The 18,863-nt window shown below is 36.1% G+C and overlaps 1 protein-coding gene across 1 annotated transcript in view; it reads left to right on the forward strand.

Annotated features, from left to right (window-relative positions):
• The first annotated feature begins 6,984 nt into the window (after positions 1 to 6,984).
• The window catches only part of MS3_00005949 (uncharacterized protein), a 66,515-nt gene continuing 54,636 nt past the window's right edge, over positions 6,985 to 18,863 (forward strand). Inside the window, exons 1-3 of the mRNA XM_051214041.1 lie at positions 6,985 to 7,066; positions 7,106 to 8,208; positions 15,869 to 15,974. Coding sequence (XP_051064018.1) covers positions 15,952 to 15,974 — 23 coding nt within the window. The 5' untranslated portion in view covers positions 6,985 to 7,066; positions 7,106 to 8,208; positions 15,869 to 15,951. The remainder of the gene's footprint in view (positions 7,067 to 7,105; positions 8,209 to 15,868; positions 15,975 to 18,863) is intronic.

Raw genomic sequence — 18,863 nt, forward strand, 5'->3', positions numbered from 1 at the left:
ATAGATGCAAGACCACTGGTAGTAGGCAGCCGATTGTCGGGTCCTCTTGTCTTTTTAGGGTGGTAGTGATGGTCCCTTATCGACCGAGTTTAGTTTGACAGTAATGATAGGTCCAGTGAGTTACCTGTCTACTTCAAGTGAAGAAATGGGGTGGAAAAAGTAATTAATACAACTGCAAAGTAGGAAAAATAAGGCAAACTGAACTTGAAGTCCATTTTGGTCTAGACATGGAGAGAGCCTATGATGTCTGAGTGGGGTGCAGATGTGTTCGTATGTGCAAGATCAGTGCGAGTGAGGGCTTGATCAAGCAGTTTCACAAACGTATGTAGTTCATCTGCCATGCGAGTCTCGGAAGGAAGACTGTTCCATATTATTGCATACTTGGTGAGGAAGAAGTTTTCCCGAGTTTTTGATCTGTATTTCTCAACTTTGACCGTAGATACTTTGTTTCGAAGTTCGTATTCATGTGAATCTCGGGCAAGAATTATCTGACATGTTGAGTAAGTAAGGTTTTTGAGTAGTTTAAAGTAGAGAATCAAATTAGACCTAAGCCTTCTCTCCCAAAGGGGTGCTATTCCTAAGATTTGGCATCGAGAACTGTAGTCAATGACCGAGTCAGTCTTAAGTACTTTGCGGGTGAAGTCTCGTTGTATTCCTTCCACCTTTAGTATATCAGATAGACGTAGGTTGGAAAATAAGAACGAGCAGTATTCAACGATAGGTCTTACACAAACTTTGTAAAGAAGGATTTTAGATTCATTTTGATAGAAATTACGGAGGATGAAGCCAAGCAATTTCCGCATTTTGGATGCTTTGGCTGAGATGTGTTCAGAGAAATTAAGACTGTGTGAATAATGTACCCCTAGGTCAGTTACTGATGCCAGTCTGGGGAGTGTGTGGTCGCTAATTGTTAGTTTCATTTTAAGAGACGTGTCTCCTATACATAACCAGCCGCATTTCTCTATGTTGAGCTCTAACCTCCAGCGTTTGCACCAGTCATCTACCATGTTGAGTTCATGTTGGATTGTTTGCATAGTACTGCGTAAATCGCAAATGTCAGTTTTATAGATGACTTTTAAGTCATCGGCATAGAGGTAGGTCTTACCTGTGCTGAAACACCTGCATATATTGTTGATGTAGATTATAAAGAGCAATGGACCCAAGACACTACCCTGCACAACACCACTGGTTATCGGTCGAGGTGTAGATGTATTAGAGTTAATCTTGGTTATTTGATATCTGTTCGTAAGAAAAGACTTGATCCATTGCAAAAGGGGATTTATAATTCCAACTGACTTCAGTCTGTTGATTAGAAGATTATGAGGTACTTTATCAAAGGCTTTCTTAATATCGAAGTATAGTATAATAACTAGTTTCTTCTGGTCACGCATACGAGTAACCTCGTTAAAGAAGTCTATCAGGCATGTACTGCACGACCTTGTTCTAATGAAGCCGTGTTGTGACGGGTCTATTAGATCTTCCTTGAGTAGGTGATCAGATAGTTGATTTTGTATCACTTTTTCCATTATGCGTGATATGACTGGAGTGATATTTATAGGTCTGTAGTTTTCTACCAGGTTTCTCGGTCCGGATTTGTGTTTGGGAAGAACATACGTTACCTTCCAGGTTTCCGGATATGTACCTGTCTCTAAAGATAATGTGTATATTTTGAGTAGTAGCGTCTGTATGTCCGGCCCTGACATTTTATAAACGATTGAAGGGATGTCATCGGCACCAGAACTCGCATTTGGCTTAAGGGTTTTAATGGCGGTATGTATACTCATAATGTCGAAGTTTATGGTACTAAGATAGTTTTTGCCGGTGCACTTTATGTCGATATCTGGGGCATCAGATGTATTCCCATTGTGAGAAAACCATTCACTTAATAGTTCACATATGACGGTTTGGTCATTATACGTTACTCCATCGTGCAGTAAGGAGTGAATGTTGTTGTCTGTGTTCTTTCTTATGCGTTTCGTGAGGAGACGACATAGGGCTTGGGCTTTAGATGCAGCAGCGAGCGCAGTACGTTCCTCTAACTGTTTATGCTTGTTGTGTTGACTTTGTACTCCGTCAAGTACAGAGTATATCTGGTGCAGGGCACTGAAGTCTTTTGATATATAGTACATCCTTTTCAGTTTTCTCAGTTTAGACCTAGTCTTTTGGTTTATATAGGGAGTAACTGTTTTAAAACCAATTTTAGAGGGTATAGTGGTGTCTAGTGCAGATTTGGTGGTGATATTGAATATTTCTAATGTTTCTAGGAGGTTATTACTGGTAAAGAAACTGCCCCAGTCAGAGTGCTTTATTAGAAATCGAAAGTTTTCCCAGTCAGCGTTTGCATAGTCTCTATATTGGAATCGCGTTTTTAATGTCTTTAATTTGTTGCATATGGCAAGAATCGGAAGGGTGCAGAGGACTATTTTATGATCGCTGTTGTGAAATTTTTCGCTAACCACCATTGATGTTGGTGTGACACTATGACAGAATATCAAGTCAAGAATGTTGTGATTTCGTGTAGGCAGGTGTACATGTTGTTGCCAGCCGTGTATGTCTAAGGACCTAAGTATGCTTTCAAAGCACAATGGGCCAGAATGTGTCTTCCAGTTGATGGTGGGAAGGTTGAAATCACCACATACAATTTTGTATGTGAAGTCAAGCGAGGCAGCCTGAGCAAATGACTCACTTATAATAGTGTCAGTTTAACTAGGAGTGTTAGGAGCTCGATATATGCATCCGATTAGTATTTTACATTCATGAGTGTGCACAGTAAGCCATATCGATTCAGGAAGTTTGCTGAGGACGTGGTCGCTATAGGTTTCCGCTCTCAAATTTTTTGATACATAAACGAGACAACCACCACCCTTCTTGGTGACTCGATCACAGCGGAAGAGCTCATAGGTGTCTATTTGTAGAAATGTGTCTGTGGTATCGGAGGACAGCCAACTTTCCGTTATCAAAACAAGTGAGGGGTTGTTTAAAAGCAATAGGGTGCGTAGGTAAGTCATCTTACTTTGTACAGATCGAGCGTTGATTAACATAAGTGTCAGGTACGGTGACTGTTTGTCTAGTAGAAGGGTATGATGTAAACCGAGTGGTTTGTCTGTTTTGCCCTGAGAAAAGGAAAAATTGGGAGCGTTGACTCCATATTGATGAGTGTTTAGTTTATTACCATTAGGGTTAATGCAAGAAGGGTAGTTGGGTGTGGTTTTGGTGAAAGAAGTATGTCTAAGAGTGGAAGGTAGAGTCGAATGATTAGGTAATGTGTCCGGGGAATGATCAGGGGGTTCAGTCAAGGAGTTTTCAAGACTAGAGACAGTTATCGAAGTTGAGTAGGATGTGCTACTCCCCATTAAATCGGAGTATATAGATGGTTTCAGAATAGTGGGATTGTCGCCCTCAACATTTGGAGACCCCATAGCAGTAATGTTGAGGGGGAGAGAGATAAAAAAGGATGAGATAGTGTGCATGTCGAATTAGGGGGGACTAAACCGTTGTATTGGGTGGCTTGACTTGGATAGTACCTAGAATCTGTAGGTGGGTTCCCAAGTAGGCCAGCGTTATGGCTTCCTCGTGTGCGGTGGGCAATTTTAGTCCTATTGTGGTCAGTTGGGGAGGTTGTATGTTTCTGGTAAGGGATGAAGGAATGCCTGTTATTGTTGCCAGGAGAGGTGTTTCTGTTGTGTATAGTTTTGTGTTGGTTCATGGGGCTTACAAGGTTGACACCATATGACTTATGGGTATCACGTGTGGGTGTGGTTCTTGTCGAGTGTCGTTTCACATTAGGTTGAGTGGGTGTTGCCAGTTCTCTATGTTTGTTGTAGGGCATTCTATTACTATGAGAAGGTGCATGTTTTGGGTTAGGGGTGCTGGAGTATTGGTGGGTTTTTACGGAGAGTTTGGTATTTTTTCGCACAGCGGTGTCTGTGGATCTGTAGCTGTTAGCGCGATCCCTGGGAGGGTCATTTTTAGGCATTTTATAAGGGCCGCTAGGGTAATACTTGGACGCTATTGAGGCATAAGTGGTTTGGCATTTTGGGGTAGCTGAGTGTCTGGGCTGAGGGTGAGTGGTTGTAGCTGCTTTATGTGCGGTCTTGTCCTTAGGACTAATAGCAGTGTCCGACGTGCCTCCGTTTTTTGGGGGCAGTGTATGATATTTTAGGGTTTGTGCAGTGACAAGAGCTGTAGCTGCCACGGCTACGTAAGCTGGGTTGATCAGTTTGTGTTCCATTGCAGATTCGACGCTGGATAGCGGTCCTGTCATGAATGATCCTAATCTTTTTAAATGTTGGAATACGCCTCAGTAATGACTGACTATTGAGGAGGTGATTAGCTTCAGTGGTGCTACCAAACTGAAATAGAATGGGACAGGAGGCTTTAGTGTGTGCCTTACGTAATCTTCTTGTTACACACCAAGATTGCGACAATCCACATTCTTGTAGCAGAGTATTTTTAGCAATCTTTATGTTCGTACTATCAGGTATATTATACACAATAACATTCTGCATACACTGAAGTCTTTTCAACACTTCAGATGATATATGGTCAATTACTTTTTCAGTGTTTTTTATAATTTCCAGATCGGGATTTTCTGGAACACTGATTAAATATTTGTAAGGTAATAGGTCTTGAATAGTTTGGGTGAGGCTAAGTTCTGTTTGGCTGCTTTTAGGTCTACCAGTGGTGAGATTATCGGAGTTTATATCAAAGTTTCTAAGGTCGATATGGTTACATACAGGCCTGTTGCAGGTGTCTAGCGGATGTTCACTTTGTGCACACTTAGTTGGGGGGTGGGGTATATGTCTGGGTGAGTAGTCAAGATCTACATCACCGGGCTGGCTATTGTAGGCAGGCTTACATGTACTCCGTGGGCCGCTACTCAGGATGGCCGATTGTGAGATTGCTGGGTGTTTGGGATCAACAGCACTGTCTAAATACTGCTCACAACATGTGGTGTTTTTGTTTGGACTGACAAATGATGTCGACTCTAACGGTATGTGACTGCTCTTATTTATATCGACAAGCGAGATGCAAGGTAGTGATATGTCTTGTCCAAGTAAACGGTGCACGTTTAGTGTGGCTGAGGGAAGATCAGAGTAGGATGCAGACTGATCAGTGTGTTTATAAGGTTTCACATTATTCGCTTTAGTGACTGATTTAGATCTTTTGCAGGTGCTATAGGCATCAGGAGAGATTATATGTTTTTTAGATGGCCTGGTCATTATCGGAAGTAATGTAAATACAAAGTTTAATTAGGTGGACAGCGATAGTTGTAATTTAACTTAGTGAACGTGTGAAGTTTTATGGTAGGATCAGACCCAGTATTAGTTAAGAGTAAATATATTAACGTTAATTGGTGATAGAGATAGCGTGAGAATTAGCAAGATTAATTTATGACGTTGAGTTCCTAAATAAGGTGTCAAATTGATAGAACCCTATCAGTGACGAATTATTTATCGCTATTAAGTGTTAAATTAAAGAGAAAAACTAATAGGAAAATAAAATAATACCACGTGAAAAAAAGTTACAACCTTCAAAAGCGCGCCGAGAGGTGTGGCGGATGTGGTGTTTGTATGAACTAACATACGTTATCGCTTATCTAGTTCTTTGTGATCCAATCGCGTTATTTCTAGGATTCTTAGATTGTACTATAGTTCGTACACTTCTAATTATCAGAAAAACAGTAGTGGGTGCGTAGCAGCGATATACCCACGATCTTGCTCAATTGCACATCAAGTGTACACTCGCGAGTTCAATCATAATGAATCTGTAAGGTGCTCAATAAGATTGTCTAAAACTTCGAGGTGTCTTGATGGTTACGTCTACAGGAAGCTCACTGATGACATACAACACAACAATCACATGACGAAAAGATTATTTCACTCAACTTGTCTGGACTGCATTCATATCCTGACTCCATGAAATTCAGTTTTCTCATGGTCGATGTTGCTGAACATACGTACACTGAAGGTGATAAATCTACTGAAGCTTGATTCCTTGACCTCATTGAAGTTCTTGGATTATTTTAGAATGTGAAGTTAGCAACTCGTTGGAGAAAAAGTCAGACTCCGTCAATCTTAGACTGCATATTTAAAAACGAAGAATTCTTAAATGAAAATTCCTCAGTATTGGTTCTTCGTCTTTATGGCAACGTCTCACGGCAACGACAGGCAACCTGCAGCGATAAAGAATCTTATTCGTCGGTTTCAGTAGGCAAAAGTCCTGTATAGCCAAATTTTACTGACCGCAGTGTACAGATGGACAACCACCCTTAATTGCAAGGGGAAGATTAACGTCACACAACTTGACTTCTCGAAGGCCTTTGATATGACAAATTATGTGTCTCATCAATAAGCTCAAACGATTAAGCACCAAGCCATTGACGTTGGAGTGGCTTACTTCACACCTAAATAATCAACTTTTTGGAAGCGAGTTAGATCTCATTCTTTCTCAGAATATGGAATGTTATAGGATGTTCCCACAAGTTTCAATACTCGTAACTCTTGTTTTCTTAAGTTCTATAAACGACTTTACTCAGCAGGAGACATGCGATTTATCACTTTTCCACGTTGATGTGAAAATCTGGAGGTAAGTTTGCAATTAAGATGATAAACTGACTTTTAAGGAGAATCGAACTCGACTTCAAAGCTGGGCGGACAACAACTGACTTACTTTTAACACTGAAAAATGTGAAGTGGCCTACCTGTGATATGTCGTAGACTAGGAATACAACTTGGTAACTCCACTCTAGAAGTATCCAAGGTTGTGTTTGTACCCTATGATCTGAATTCATATGCCAATTTTAACATAAATGCTTATCGAGCAACAAAGTTTTGAGTTAATGTACCTTTTAGAACAATTCAATAACTGTTCTAAAAAATCTTTAACAAGAACGTCCATATATTTGATTTTCAAACTTGAATTTCAACTTATGTATTTGTTGTACTGTATCAATAAGGAGTTCATGAAGCAACCTTGCCAAGGCACACTTTCAAAGGTGTTTCAGGATGAGCGAGAGTGATGCTCTTTTCGATGACGTATATGAGCTTCATGAAATTATTGGAAAGTAATTTCAAAGATCATGGTGTTTTAACTTTTTCCGCAGGAATCAGCTCGTGTTTTTCTAATGAAACGAGGAATAACTTGAATTTTTCAAACGTTATGTAGTGTAGCTTTATTTTGGAAGCGCTGATGATAACCAAAACTCTGTGAAGTTTCTTTTTGTTTCATTTTTGTGCTCTTAGTTTCATCGACACAATTTCGGTACGACTTAAGAAAAATTTGCGATCTTGACATTTAGCCAATTTCCTTATTTCGGGGAAATTGTTGTCCCTTTTGGATAAACCTTGGGGAAGCCGCAATATAAAACTTTTAAGGAATCTTTGGAAAGTGGGACAGAACCTCCAAAGTTTTCGAAAGTCCTGGAAAATATTCAAAATGTTTGGGGAATATTTTGTTTTCTTCAATATTTCCCTATAATATTATGACACTGAGGTTTTCCTCCACATTTTAGGAAACTTTGGAAGAAACTGCCAGTCGTTTCACGACTTTGGGGAAAATCCAAAAATTTTCCTCAAAATAGGGAGATTGGTTATGACTTTGCAATTTCTTTATTAACTTAAGACTTATAAATTTGTGCACACACCTGTCTCCATTGTTACGTCTAAGAAACGTAATTAGGTGTGTCTTGTGCGTCACTTATTGCGACTGGAATAAAGTTGGGGAAATTTTGGGATTTTCCTCCAAAGTCGTAATAAATATGGTAGTTTACCCCAAAGTTTGTGAAAAGTTTACAGAAAAACCCCACAGCCTTATTAGGTTCTGAGGAAATTGTCCGAATTACCATTTCAGGACTAAACATCTAGATTGAACAATGATTGTTCAATGATCTCACTGTATATGATCGTTAGGTCGAGGTCTTCTGTACCCAAATACATGCAAACTACAGTCGATCATACCTCATGTTTCCTTTAAAACAGACTAATCTATGTACATAGCAATGTTGGGAAAGAGGTGTATAGTTCATTCTTCTAAGCAGCTCATTTTCGTGTTTTACCCTTTTATTAATCACTATATTTTGTCACATTTTTTTCAGAGGGCCTTTCAGCGTTATACGACGATGTACTCGTAGGGATACTGGTACTGAGTATGCAGTTAAAATAGTTGATGTTGTAAAGTTTACAAGTAGTCCAGGACTTTCTACAGCAGGTAACTACTTTTCAACAATATCTTGGTTAAAATATGCAGTAGTTAATCTGATATTTGAAATTATAGATTAGACTAAGCTGGGAAAAAACGTGAAGATCGACTGTTAGTTGGTTTCTTGTCTTATCGCCGGTTGGAAATAAGAAAATACTTATGTTGAGATAATGGACTAAAGTTTTAGAAGAAGATGTGAAATGAATGTGTTTGCCAATAAGACCGGTTAAAAACGATGCTATTAGACGTTTCCAGTCATTGATCCTTGTTTTTGCTTCGAGTTCAATCAGTTCATCAGTATTTACATTTGTGACTTTAGCTTGAAACTTCAATGCGTTACTCTTCTACGTTATTAGGTCTAGATAGCCATCAGCTGGTTCAGTGGATGTAATAATATTTTCGAGGGTCTTTATTTTTCCATTGTTAGTATTCAAGATTTTATTTCATCTGTCTCTGTTAACGTACATGAACTACAAGTGGATGACTCATTACTGTTCATAGATACAAGTTTTATTGTGTTTTTGAGTTATGGTTATCTCGAGAATGCAGGACGAGGATTTCATCTTAACATTCTAGTTCTGAACGTCGACAACGGGGAAATTTACATTTTTTATAGTAGATAATAAATGAAGATTTGTCGTTAGTAACCTCCTCCTCAGACTTTAGAGTGATTAATCCATAAATATTCTATCACGATATCTAGTGTAAGATATATACCCATAAAAGTTTTGAGTGAACTAATTCTAAAATTTTGTATCGTTTTTTGGGATTCATTTCACTGAAATATTGAATGCACTTATGTAAAAACACATTTTGAAAGGATAATTTCACTAGGTAATATTCGGCCATGTACATACGTTCAAACTTCATTGTAAAATAAAAATTAACTTACATCGAGTGAATCCTTACAAATTCTTCTTACACCTTATTCACAGGCATTTAGTTTCAAAATCAATTTTCACGATTCTTATGGAGAAGCTATGATTAACTGAGTCGTCATATATAATCTAAAGAAGTTATCAATTGACTGATTGGAAGAATATTTTGATGTATTAAGAATTAATCACAAGTGAAAATATAGAGCTTTTGATTGAGGATCAGTAGCTAGAGAGCAGCAACGAGGTTGATAACCCTGCTAGAGTTATGAGTGAAAACCGTACTTAGATTTCATAACATAGGAATTAAACAACTCTATCGTTCTCAATGGTTCTTTAGTTTTGGTCTATTTGTATCGATGGCTACTGTTCTAACTTGTGGCCTGTGTACCTTGTTAATGTATAACGTAATGATACCGCCAATTAAAGAACAGTGAGTTATCGATCGGACCAATGACTCGTGAAAGCCCGTACAAGCAGTCTAGAGTCCCTATCGGTCCTGCTTACCGCCTAGCCCAGCCTGTTAAGTCCAGAACAGTAATCTCATCCTCTGAAATATGAATCATGTAATTCAAACATACTGGGCTTATATACCAACAAGCCAGACTACCACAAAATAGGAAAAAACATTTGTACAAGAATTAGCCAAATGTGGCTGTGAATAAGGAAGATAGTAATTGATAGACATAGTATAACTCAAGAATGGTAAATCGTATAATAACAGTTCATTGATTGAAATAAAGCTTATGATAAGAGAAACACGAATATGAATAGTTTAGTCATTTAACAGTTAAACGACAAAAATTTACGCATAGTACTAGTCCATAAATGGGTTCCAAAGTTACCATTCGTTATTCTCATCGGCATATAACAACTATATTCGAAATAAGTTTTATTCAGGTTTTTAATCAAGGGATCGAATGCTTACATATTGCTTACACATTGCAAGAAGAATAGATGAAAAAACCGAAGAGCTTACCACTATAAAATAAGTATTCTTGGAATTTTTCTTTTTATAAAGAAGTCTTATATATTCAAATATAGAACGAGAAGACAAATGGTCTCCAAAGTTAAATCAACAGTATTTTAAATGCTAAAATGTAGAAGCAATATACCTACTATTATTCCAAAGTTGCGTCCAGTATAGCCGAAGTGCGCGCTAGTTTCTCAACCAAACCATTTATCATTATTAATTGCAACTCACAATAGTTGCAATATGTGGTCGTACACTATGGATGTACACAAAACCAGAAATCATCTATTTAAATAACTTCACATTAATTCATTTTGCATTGGATGTTTGAATCCTCGCATTGACTCTTATTGGCATATCTACATCCTGTGTAGATTACCTCGATATTGCCTTAAGTTACAAGCATTATAAACAGGGATGGATAGTGGCTAAGAAAGGAATCTAGGACGCGCGTTTTGTCCTATTTCGAACTTTTCAGCTGTTTGTAATGCTTGTAAATTAAAGTCATATCAAAAGGATACTCTCAGTATCCACATATAGCAATAGGAGACTGATAAATGACAGACATAGATAACAATGATAAAATTAAAACAACTAACACACGATAAATTAAAGTTAAGGCGATTGCACAAGCTAGTGGCTATCTTGACTTGGTAGCTAAGTGTATAACGCGTTATGGCGTTTTCAGTGAACGGTATTGAGTTCAAATTTTGTATCGAACATCAACTCTAAACTGTAAGTACATCGATATAAATAGTCCTACATACGACAAAACGTGCATCCTCGATTCCACTGCTAGTCACTATCCATCTTTGCTTATAACACTATCAACATTAGTTCTAATTCTTTTCAATCTATACATAACACCAAATGATTCATTAAAAGAATCATGAATGTGTTATACTGTCTTTCTTAGACATTATTATAGAAACATATGTTTGCTCAAATATCGTTTGTTTTTTTTTATTTCCTTCTATTGGATATTAAGTAATAAGTATTGAACCCACATTTTTTTCTTTTAATAATTGACAATTTGTTACTCTAACCTTAGGTTTTATTAAAATTATATCGTCACAACAATTTCTTCATTGAATGATTTCAATGGATATCTTAATTCCTATCTGTAAGGTTTTGTAAACGTACAAATGTGAGTGTATGTATCTTTATATATGTCTAACGATCGAAACTATCTATTTACCTTATTTCCCCCCCTCATTTATAACTTCTTTTTTTCCCCTTATATATTCGTGTGTATCGTTGGAAAAACGTCGGTCAATTTGTTTTTTATTTATTTTTAAGTGGAACTTTATTTCTCTTTTCCCATTTTCTAAAATATTAAATTAATGCTTAAATATGGTTACTATCGTTGTCTATCTACCTGTCTATCTTACACTCATTTTCTTATTTATAATTTCATTCATACACACATATAGACACATATACATCCATCCATGTGCACAGCATCAATGAGATGAAAAAAAAAACAGAAAGAAAATGTGAGAAGAAGAAATCCTCTCTTTTGACTAAAAGATTTAGTTCGATTTTTACTTACTATTACCATTAAGTTAATTTATTGAGTTTTTATATGAAAGTAATGAACTGGAGCGTAAAAAAGAATAAGTTTTATTATTGTTTTCAGCCTAAATAAGTAACAGTTATTAGAAAAATCTATTTTGATCATTATACATAGTTGAATAATAATTACTGACATTACAATTTTGTTTATACTAGGAGAATTTTCTCGATCTGATACATCATTTTCATTGTTATCAGTGATATCGATTATAGAAGGATTGAATAATTATGATTTATTGGTCTAGTCTAGCCTCTTGCCTAGGAGGTCTATTCCACATTGGAATGCGGCAAAATCAAGAGATGCAGTCATATGGTAACCGAAGACCAAAATAGGTTTACTCACTATTCACCCTCTCAGGATCCTGGAGCCTATGTACATCAATAGTTTGGAAATAAGGTTTCTTCCACCGCCCTGGGTAGATCTTCCATGTCTACCAAACCAGCTCAAGCACCGAATTTTATCTAATTGTCATCTCACCATCATAGAAAACGTTACCATGTGAAGATAGTAACTAGGACTTTCTTGATAGAGGCTATATACTCATGGAAACAGAAGAGCATTTAGTGAAGTAGAACAGGCTCTTCTCATCCTCAGGTGTTTCAGAACATTTGGAGACACTGCAATTGATTTTAAGTCATACCAGTTTGTTTTTACAACCACTGATTTCCATCTTAATGACCCAACCTACCGTTTTACCCTACAAAACTTAAACTAGTAGTTGCCAACTTCAAAAAGAAGTATCATAGGTTGTTCTGTCGATAATTAGACTTCTTCATTACTAATCTATTTTGATTTCAACATCTTCCATCTGAAAATTCCTAAGACGATGAAAGATCACAAGCTGACCAACTTTCATGAAACTTATCATCTAATATGAACGTCGCTTCGTCCGTGATATTATTATACTCGATGAACTGCAGTAACATTAAAAACCTTGCATATTGACTCACCAATTCAAGGGATTATACCAAGGGATGGTAAAGTCGAAGTCAAACTAATTCTTGATTGAAATCATGAACTGATTGTTGTTAGACCACCATTGAGAACCTAGAAGTACTGAATGACTGTTCCGTCCTATGGTTAGACTTCTCAGAAGTGCGCGGATCGGTTGAAATTAGACATTAACACCATTAGATGCTGACTCAGTGGTCTAGTGGTTAAGCGTTGGCGAGCGAGACAAAAGGTCCTGAGTTCGAATCCCGTGAACGGGGTCGTGGATGCGCACTGCTGAGGAGTCTTACAATAGGAAGAAATAGTCATCTGGTGCTTCCAGGTTTTTAATAGTGATCTAACATCAGTCGGTTCATGATCTTTATCAAAAACTTAACAATCTCCACAACCCTATACTGATAAAAGCAATTCATGGAATCGTTAAAAAAAATACTATGTTGATAAGTTTTAAAAAACCTACGGTTAGTAGTATAGAACTTGACCGATTTTATTAACAACATGAAATGTTTACGTAAAAGTGCTTTAATTACAGTTAACACACTGAAATTAATGAATATTAACTAATGCAATTTAATGTTGATAACCTGCTTCTTGTTTATGATGTCAAGGAAATTGTTGAATTGATTAGTTTATACTTATGGGTTATTGACATAGATTTTTAGTTATCAAGCTTTTAAAACATAAATTCTAACATATATAACCTCATTGTGTATATCAAAGAAATCATAGTTATTTAAAAAAGTTGTACAGTCAAGATAGATACATAAAACCTTAACAAGTTAATCCTTGTAACTATGTAAAGCTTAAATGTAAACAAGTTATTCTTATATGTAATTCTTTATTTATTTGAAATCCTATACATTGTAAATCCTATTTCATATCCTTCTGAATCCTGAACATTACAATCAGTTCACTATTCATTTCATTTCCAGACCAATAGTTATAAAAAATACCGTTAGGAAAAAGAAAGGCGATCCTATGATATTAATTTAGTCCACTATGTTACACACTCAGATAGAACAATTGTAGATTTGTTTATATACACTTAATTAACCATAAATATAAGAATCTATAGTTTGTGATATATGTAACAGGACTACTTTACAATTCAACTAAATAAAAACAACAATAACAACAACTATAAACTCTAATTTACAGTGTCTAGTATTCTAATAATTGAAAATATACATAAACACTGAACAACGTATATCGTCCAGTAATATCATTGATAATGCACAATTACTTAATTACTTACGCCTGTTACTCCTCGTGGAGGAGCATAGGCCGCTCTTCTAGAGTTACTACCGGTCCTAAGCCCGGATAAAGGAGAAGGGTTGGGCATGGGGTTAGCGACCCCATCCCGTAGAAAACTAACTCGCTAAAAAACGCTAACCTGAAAAATAATTGATAATACACTAAAGAATATATATACATGTTAATCGAATAATTAGGTATGACTTTCATAATCAACTTCTAGAATTCAATTTCTCCAAACGGGAATATTAGTTTTTATTCAAACAGTTTAGGAATTTAAAAATTGTCTAGTTAAAAAATTCTTTCCCTTTCGTTCTGTTTGATATTCATTGCTAGCCATTATCTGTCTTTGCTTAAAAAGCTTATGACTTAAGGCTATATCGAGGCAACCCGCACAGGATGCTTATATGCCTATTAGTGACTGATCAATTACAGTCTTAAATAACAATTGGAAGATGCAAATAAAACAACACTAAGTGAATTTGATTTATAGTTGTTTGGAAATTCATTAGTCACAATATATTTTCAGAAAGTAGAGTTTTTCGAGACGGTGGAGAAGATTTGTAATTCAGCTGAAGTAGAGTTTTTCTTTAAACGGTTTGATTAAAGTATAAAGAAATATTTGTTCGTTTACAATTTATGAAATTTTATTAAAGCATATACAGTCGAGGCTTAATTAAGTTCGTTAATGGGTGGTTCGGTTTTAAGTGTTCCTTGTAGTATGTGGTTGCCAACACCTTGGTACGATACTTCTCCTTAAGGTACATGAAAAGAAAAGTAGATTAATACTGATCTATGTGATTTGGAAGTGTAATCACTGATTTCAAGGGACAACTGATTAAGACCGGTCATACATGAATTCGTAGTGAGTTCTTGATGTGTTATTTTCTTACTTTCAAGATCTTACTGTCAGCAGTGAAAATCTGTGGACGAAGTTACATGTAGCAACTTCGGTACCGATCTTTCCTGACTCCATCTTTCCGTTGTGAGGAAGAAAAATCACTACTGATGTTTTTTTGTTTGAGAATACCTTAATTTCTCCACATTATAAAATACAACCAGCAGTACGACTTCTCCTTTGAGCCTTAAGTTGATGCTTTTAGTCTTACCATACTACAACCAAGCTGATAGGTAAGGTAGGGTGTAAACGAATAAATGTTCCAGCCAATATATCCCAACTGGATCACCACCATGTCAACGCAGCAGCTATAGGCATGTATATAGTTCAGTTGCTCGATAAAGTAAACATATAATAACAATAAAAATCCAAATACGAAAATAGACCTAAAGATTCTGACTTTGATTCCTGTATTTGGTATTGGATGGGCGTTGATGAAATTTGTTATGGAATCAAGCTATGAATGATCATATAATTCTAAATTTCGAAAAAAAACTTTCTTGATGTATGTTAATTGAAAAGGAAAGCAGTTCTAAGCACTTTAAAAGAATCGACTTGCTATTGTTTTACTTATATCTCCCCACTATTATTTAGAACTGCAATTGATCAGTCAATTATTGGCATATGTGCATCTTGTGCGGATTGCCTCGATATAGCCCTAAGTCACAAGCTTTTTAAGCAAAGATAGATAGTGACTAGCATTGTAATTCAGGATGCGCGTTTAATCCTATTTGGGACTCGTCAGTTGGATGTACCTGCAACTCAGAGTTGATGTTCACTCTGGGACTCGAAACCAGTACCGTTCGCTTCAAACGCTATCGCGTTATCCACTTAGTTACTAAGTCCTGACAGCCACCTTCTTGTGCAATGGGGTGAAGTTTAAATTCCCTTGGTGTTGTTTACTTATATCTTCCCATTGTTATTGAGGATTGCAATTGATCAGTCCCCTGTTTGCATATGTGCATCGTGTGCGGACGAAACGGGCGTCTTGGATTCCACTGTTAGCCACTACCCATCTTTGCTTAAAAAAACTTTAAAAGAAGGTTAAAATGTTTCTAATCTTTATATGATAGCGAAATTCTCTATTGACTATGATCATTTGTTTCTGATTAATTTTTTGTTCTCTTTCTTCATCAATTTAGACTTAAAACGTGAAGCGAGTATATGCCACTTACTGAAGCATCCACATATTGTTGAATTAGTAGAAACTTACAGTAGTGATGGAATGTTATACATGATATTTGAATAGTAAGTCTTTTTCTTCATCACTGTTTTCTTTCCTTTCGTACGGATTTTATGATGTTAAAGAGAATAAGTCAGTCAGTCGGCTATATCGTACGACCAGGCACACATACGCCATACCTCATTAGCACAACAAGATGAACACGAATTAATTAAAAAGTTAATTCAGTGGTAGATTGTGCATAAGGATATACAGGAATAAAGAATTAGTTGGTAGACAGAAATATGTGAAGCGATTTTAATCTCATAGTTTAAAGGAAGACAAAATGTGTATACACCTATGCCAATGTGATCGATTCTGAGCCGAAGGGAATAAAATAAAATGAAACTATGATTTGATCTTTTTCAGGGTTACAAGTTAATGAACATTTAATTTAGCAATTTAAAAGTTTTCATAGAATATTCAAAAGTAAAGAAGATTGGAATGAATAATTGTCCTCAATAATTTCACCATTCTACTCTACCATTCATAATTATTGTGGAATACAAAAGCCAAAATAGGAGATGTATTAATGAATTAAACAATATTATAAGTTTTAAAAATAAGGTGTTGTACGTTTGCATCTGTTACAACTTAAATACTTCGAATATGTATCATTTGTAAGTTATAAAAGGGTAGGAGAATTGGCTGTGAGGAGTCGAGTTATATTCAATATAATAAAATAATAATAACATTGTGTAGAAATAATAAGAGAGATATTGTCAAGGGGATTGTGATGAGAAATTCATGTGAACTGAGAAAAATGAATCTGTGAATTTGGAACGGGGCAGAGCAGATATAAATACAAAGAGAATTGGTAACAAGCGTTTACAATGTTTACTTACTTACTTACGCCTGTTACTCCCAATGGTGCATAGATCGCCGACCAGCATTCTCCAACCCACTCTGTCCTGGGCCTTCCTTTTTAGTTCTATCCAATTTTTGTTTGTTCTTTTCATGTCTGTCTGCCTCCATTTCTCCGCGTAATCTGTTCTTTGGTCTTCCTCTTTTCATTTGGCCTTGAGGATTTCTAGTGAGGGTTTGCCTTGTGATGCAGTTGGATGCTTCCCTTAATGTATGTCCTATTTACTTCCAGCGCTTCTGATTTTTCCCTCCGCTGGGGTTTACAATATATAGGTTGAATATGTAGTGATCCAGTCGTGAATCAAGGTAAACATAAAGTTCGAACATTCTTCTTTTGGAAACATAAGTCAGGTCTTTTGCAGTTGCTCCCATGACTTTTGCTACGTAGATGAGTCATAATCTTGATCATTGGGGTAGATTTTTTGGGATAAAAAATCGTGAAGGCTTAATCTATTTTAATATGTCCAGTATCTATCGAGTGTGAAAGGATGGCGGTGTTAATAAATCTTGTGAAGCCTTTCTCTATTCATCACAGTAAGTGTTTACGAGCACAAGAGTAAATGTATTTGAGTACAGCTTATGTAACTATCTTCACTAGAGCAGTTGGGTTGGTAAACACATATGAGGGAGCCTATTATAGGTACTCTATCCTCAGTGGTCTAGAGGTTAAGGGTACGCGTGGGACCGAAGGTTCTTGATTCGAGTCCTGCGTACGGGATCGTGAATGCGCTCTGTTGAGGAGTTCCACGCTAGGACGAAACGGCCGTTCAGTTCTTTCAGGTTATTACTGGTGGTCTCAAATTGATTGGTTCATGATTTCAATGGCTTGTTTCACTACTCCATTTACGGAAAAAAACTGAAGTCATCTAAAGATACGTTCCTATTAATGCTTTTTCAACATCTATTTAATTGATATATTATCGGTTGTGTTATTGCTAATAAAATTAACTTTCCAAACAAATTATTCAGCAATATGTTAAAAAGAAAAACAATTTTCATTAAAATGAATACATTCTGCTACATTGAATTCTCTTCTCTTACTTAGAATCTTTTATGTCCTAATATCAGTGGAATTTAGGACGCGTGTTTCGTTTAATTCAGAACTTGTAAGCTCAACATAAGTGTACTTCAGTGTTGATATTTACACTAAGATACGAAACTGGTACCTAAATCTTCAAGTGTTAATGTGTTATCTACTTAGCTACTACGTCCAAATTGATACTAACTGGTTCAGTATTTATGACATTTTATGTTATTATGAGTTCGTTACTACAGGAGAAAATTGATATATCCACTAAGGTGTGCACTATTCCGACAGAGACTGATCGAAATTCATTATTAAATATAAACAAAAAGAAGACGTGAATCACTATGAATAATACAATTTTCCTAAAATATTGATACGACCGGAAAAAGCTTCATTTCCATTGGGGTCTGTGTGGTCAGGATATAATTGTAGGAAAGCAGTTGTATGACTCATCTCTCTATCTAATCCGACTATCGACTAGTTAGCTTATATTCTCAATGGAACTGGCGACCTATTACCCAATTGACACACCAAGCAGTAAACAACAACCAAGGCTTTGATGCTTATTAGTCCTTGGGCTTCTTTTAACATAGTGCCTAGTCAGAAGAAGATGATAAAACAGAGATTAGTTCTATGTTGTATTCTGCTCAATAATGACTCGAAAGTTATAAGATGATATACCAAATAGTTTTAATCACACAGTAACACAATTAAAGAATTCTAATATGTACATAACACAGTCATCAGTAATACAAAACTAGAGTAATGGAGAAATAATCGACGATAAATTAAGAACCATGAGACATTATAACTATTTATAAGTCAAACGAATGCTTTTAAATAGGAATATCTAAAAATACAACATAACAACTGTCTACTAATTACACAATGAAGATGTCAATAGTAATTATTCGTGTCATAGTCTCTCCAAAGTTGTAATTTCACACCCTTATCTCCATTATAACGTATGTGTATATATAGTAATTTTATAGTTGAATTCATGAGTCAATGAAAGCTAGACCAG

The sequence above is a fragment of the Schistosoma haematobium genome, assembly GCF_000699445.3.
Source record: "Schistosoma haematobium chromosome Unknown HiC_scaffold_304, whole genome shotgun sequence".
Lineage (NCBI taxonomy): Eukaryota > Metazoa > Platyhelminthes > Trematoda > Strigeidida > Schistosomatidae > Schistosoma > Schistosoma haematobium.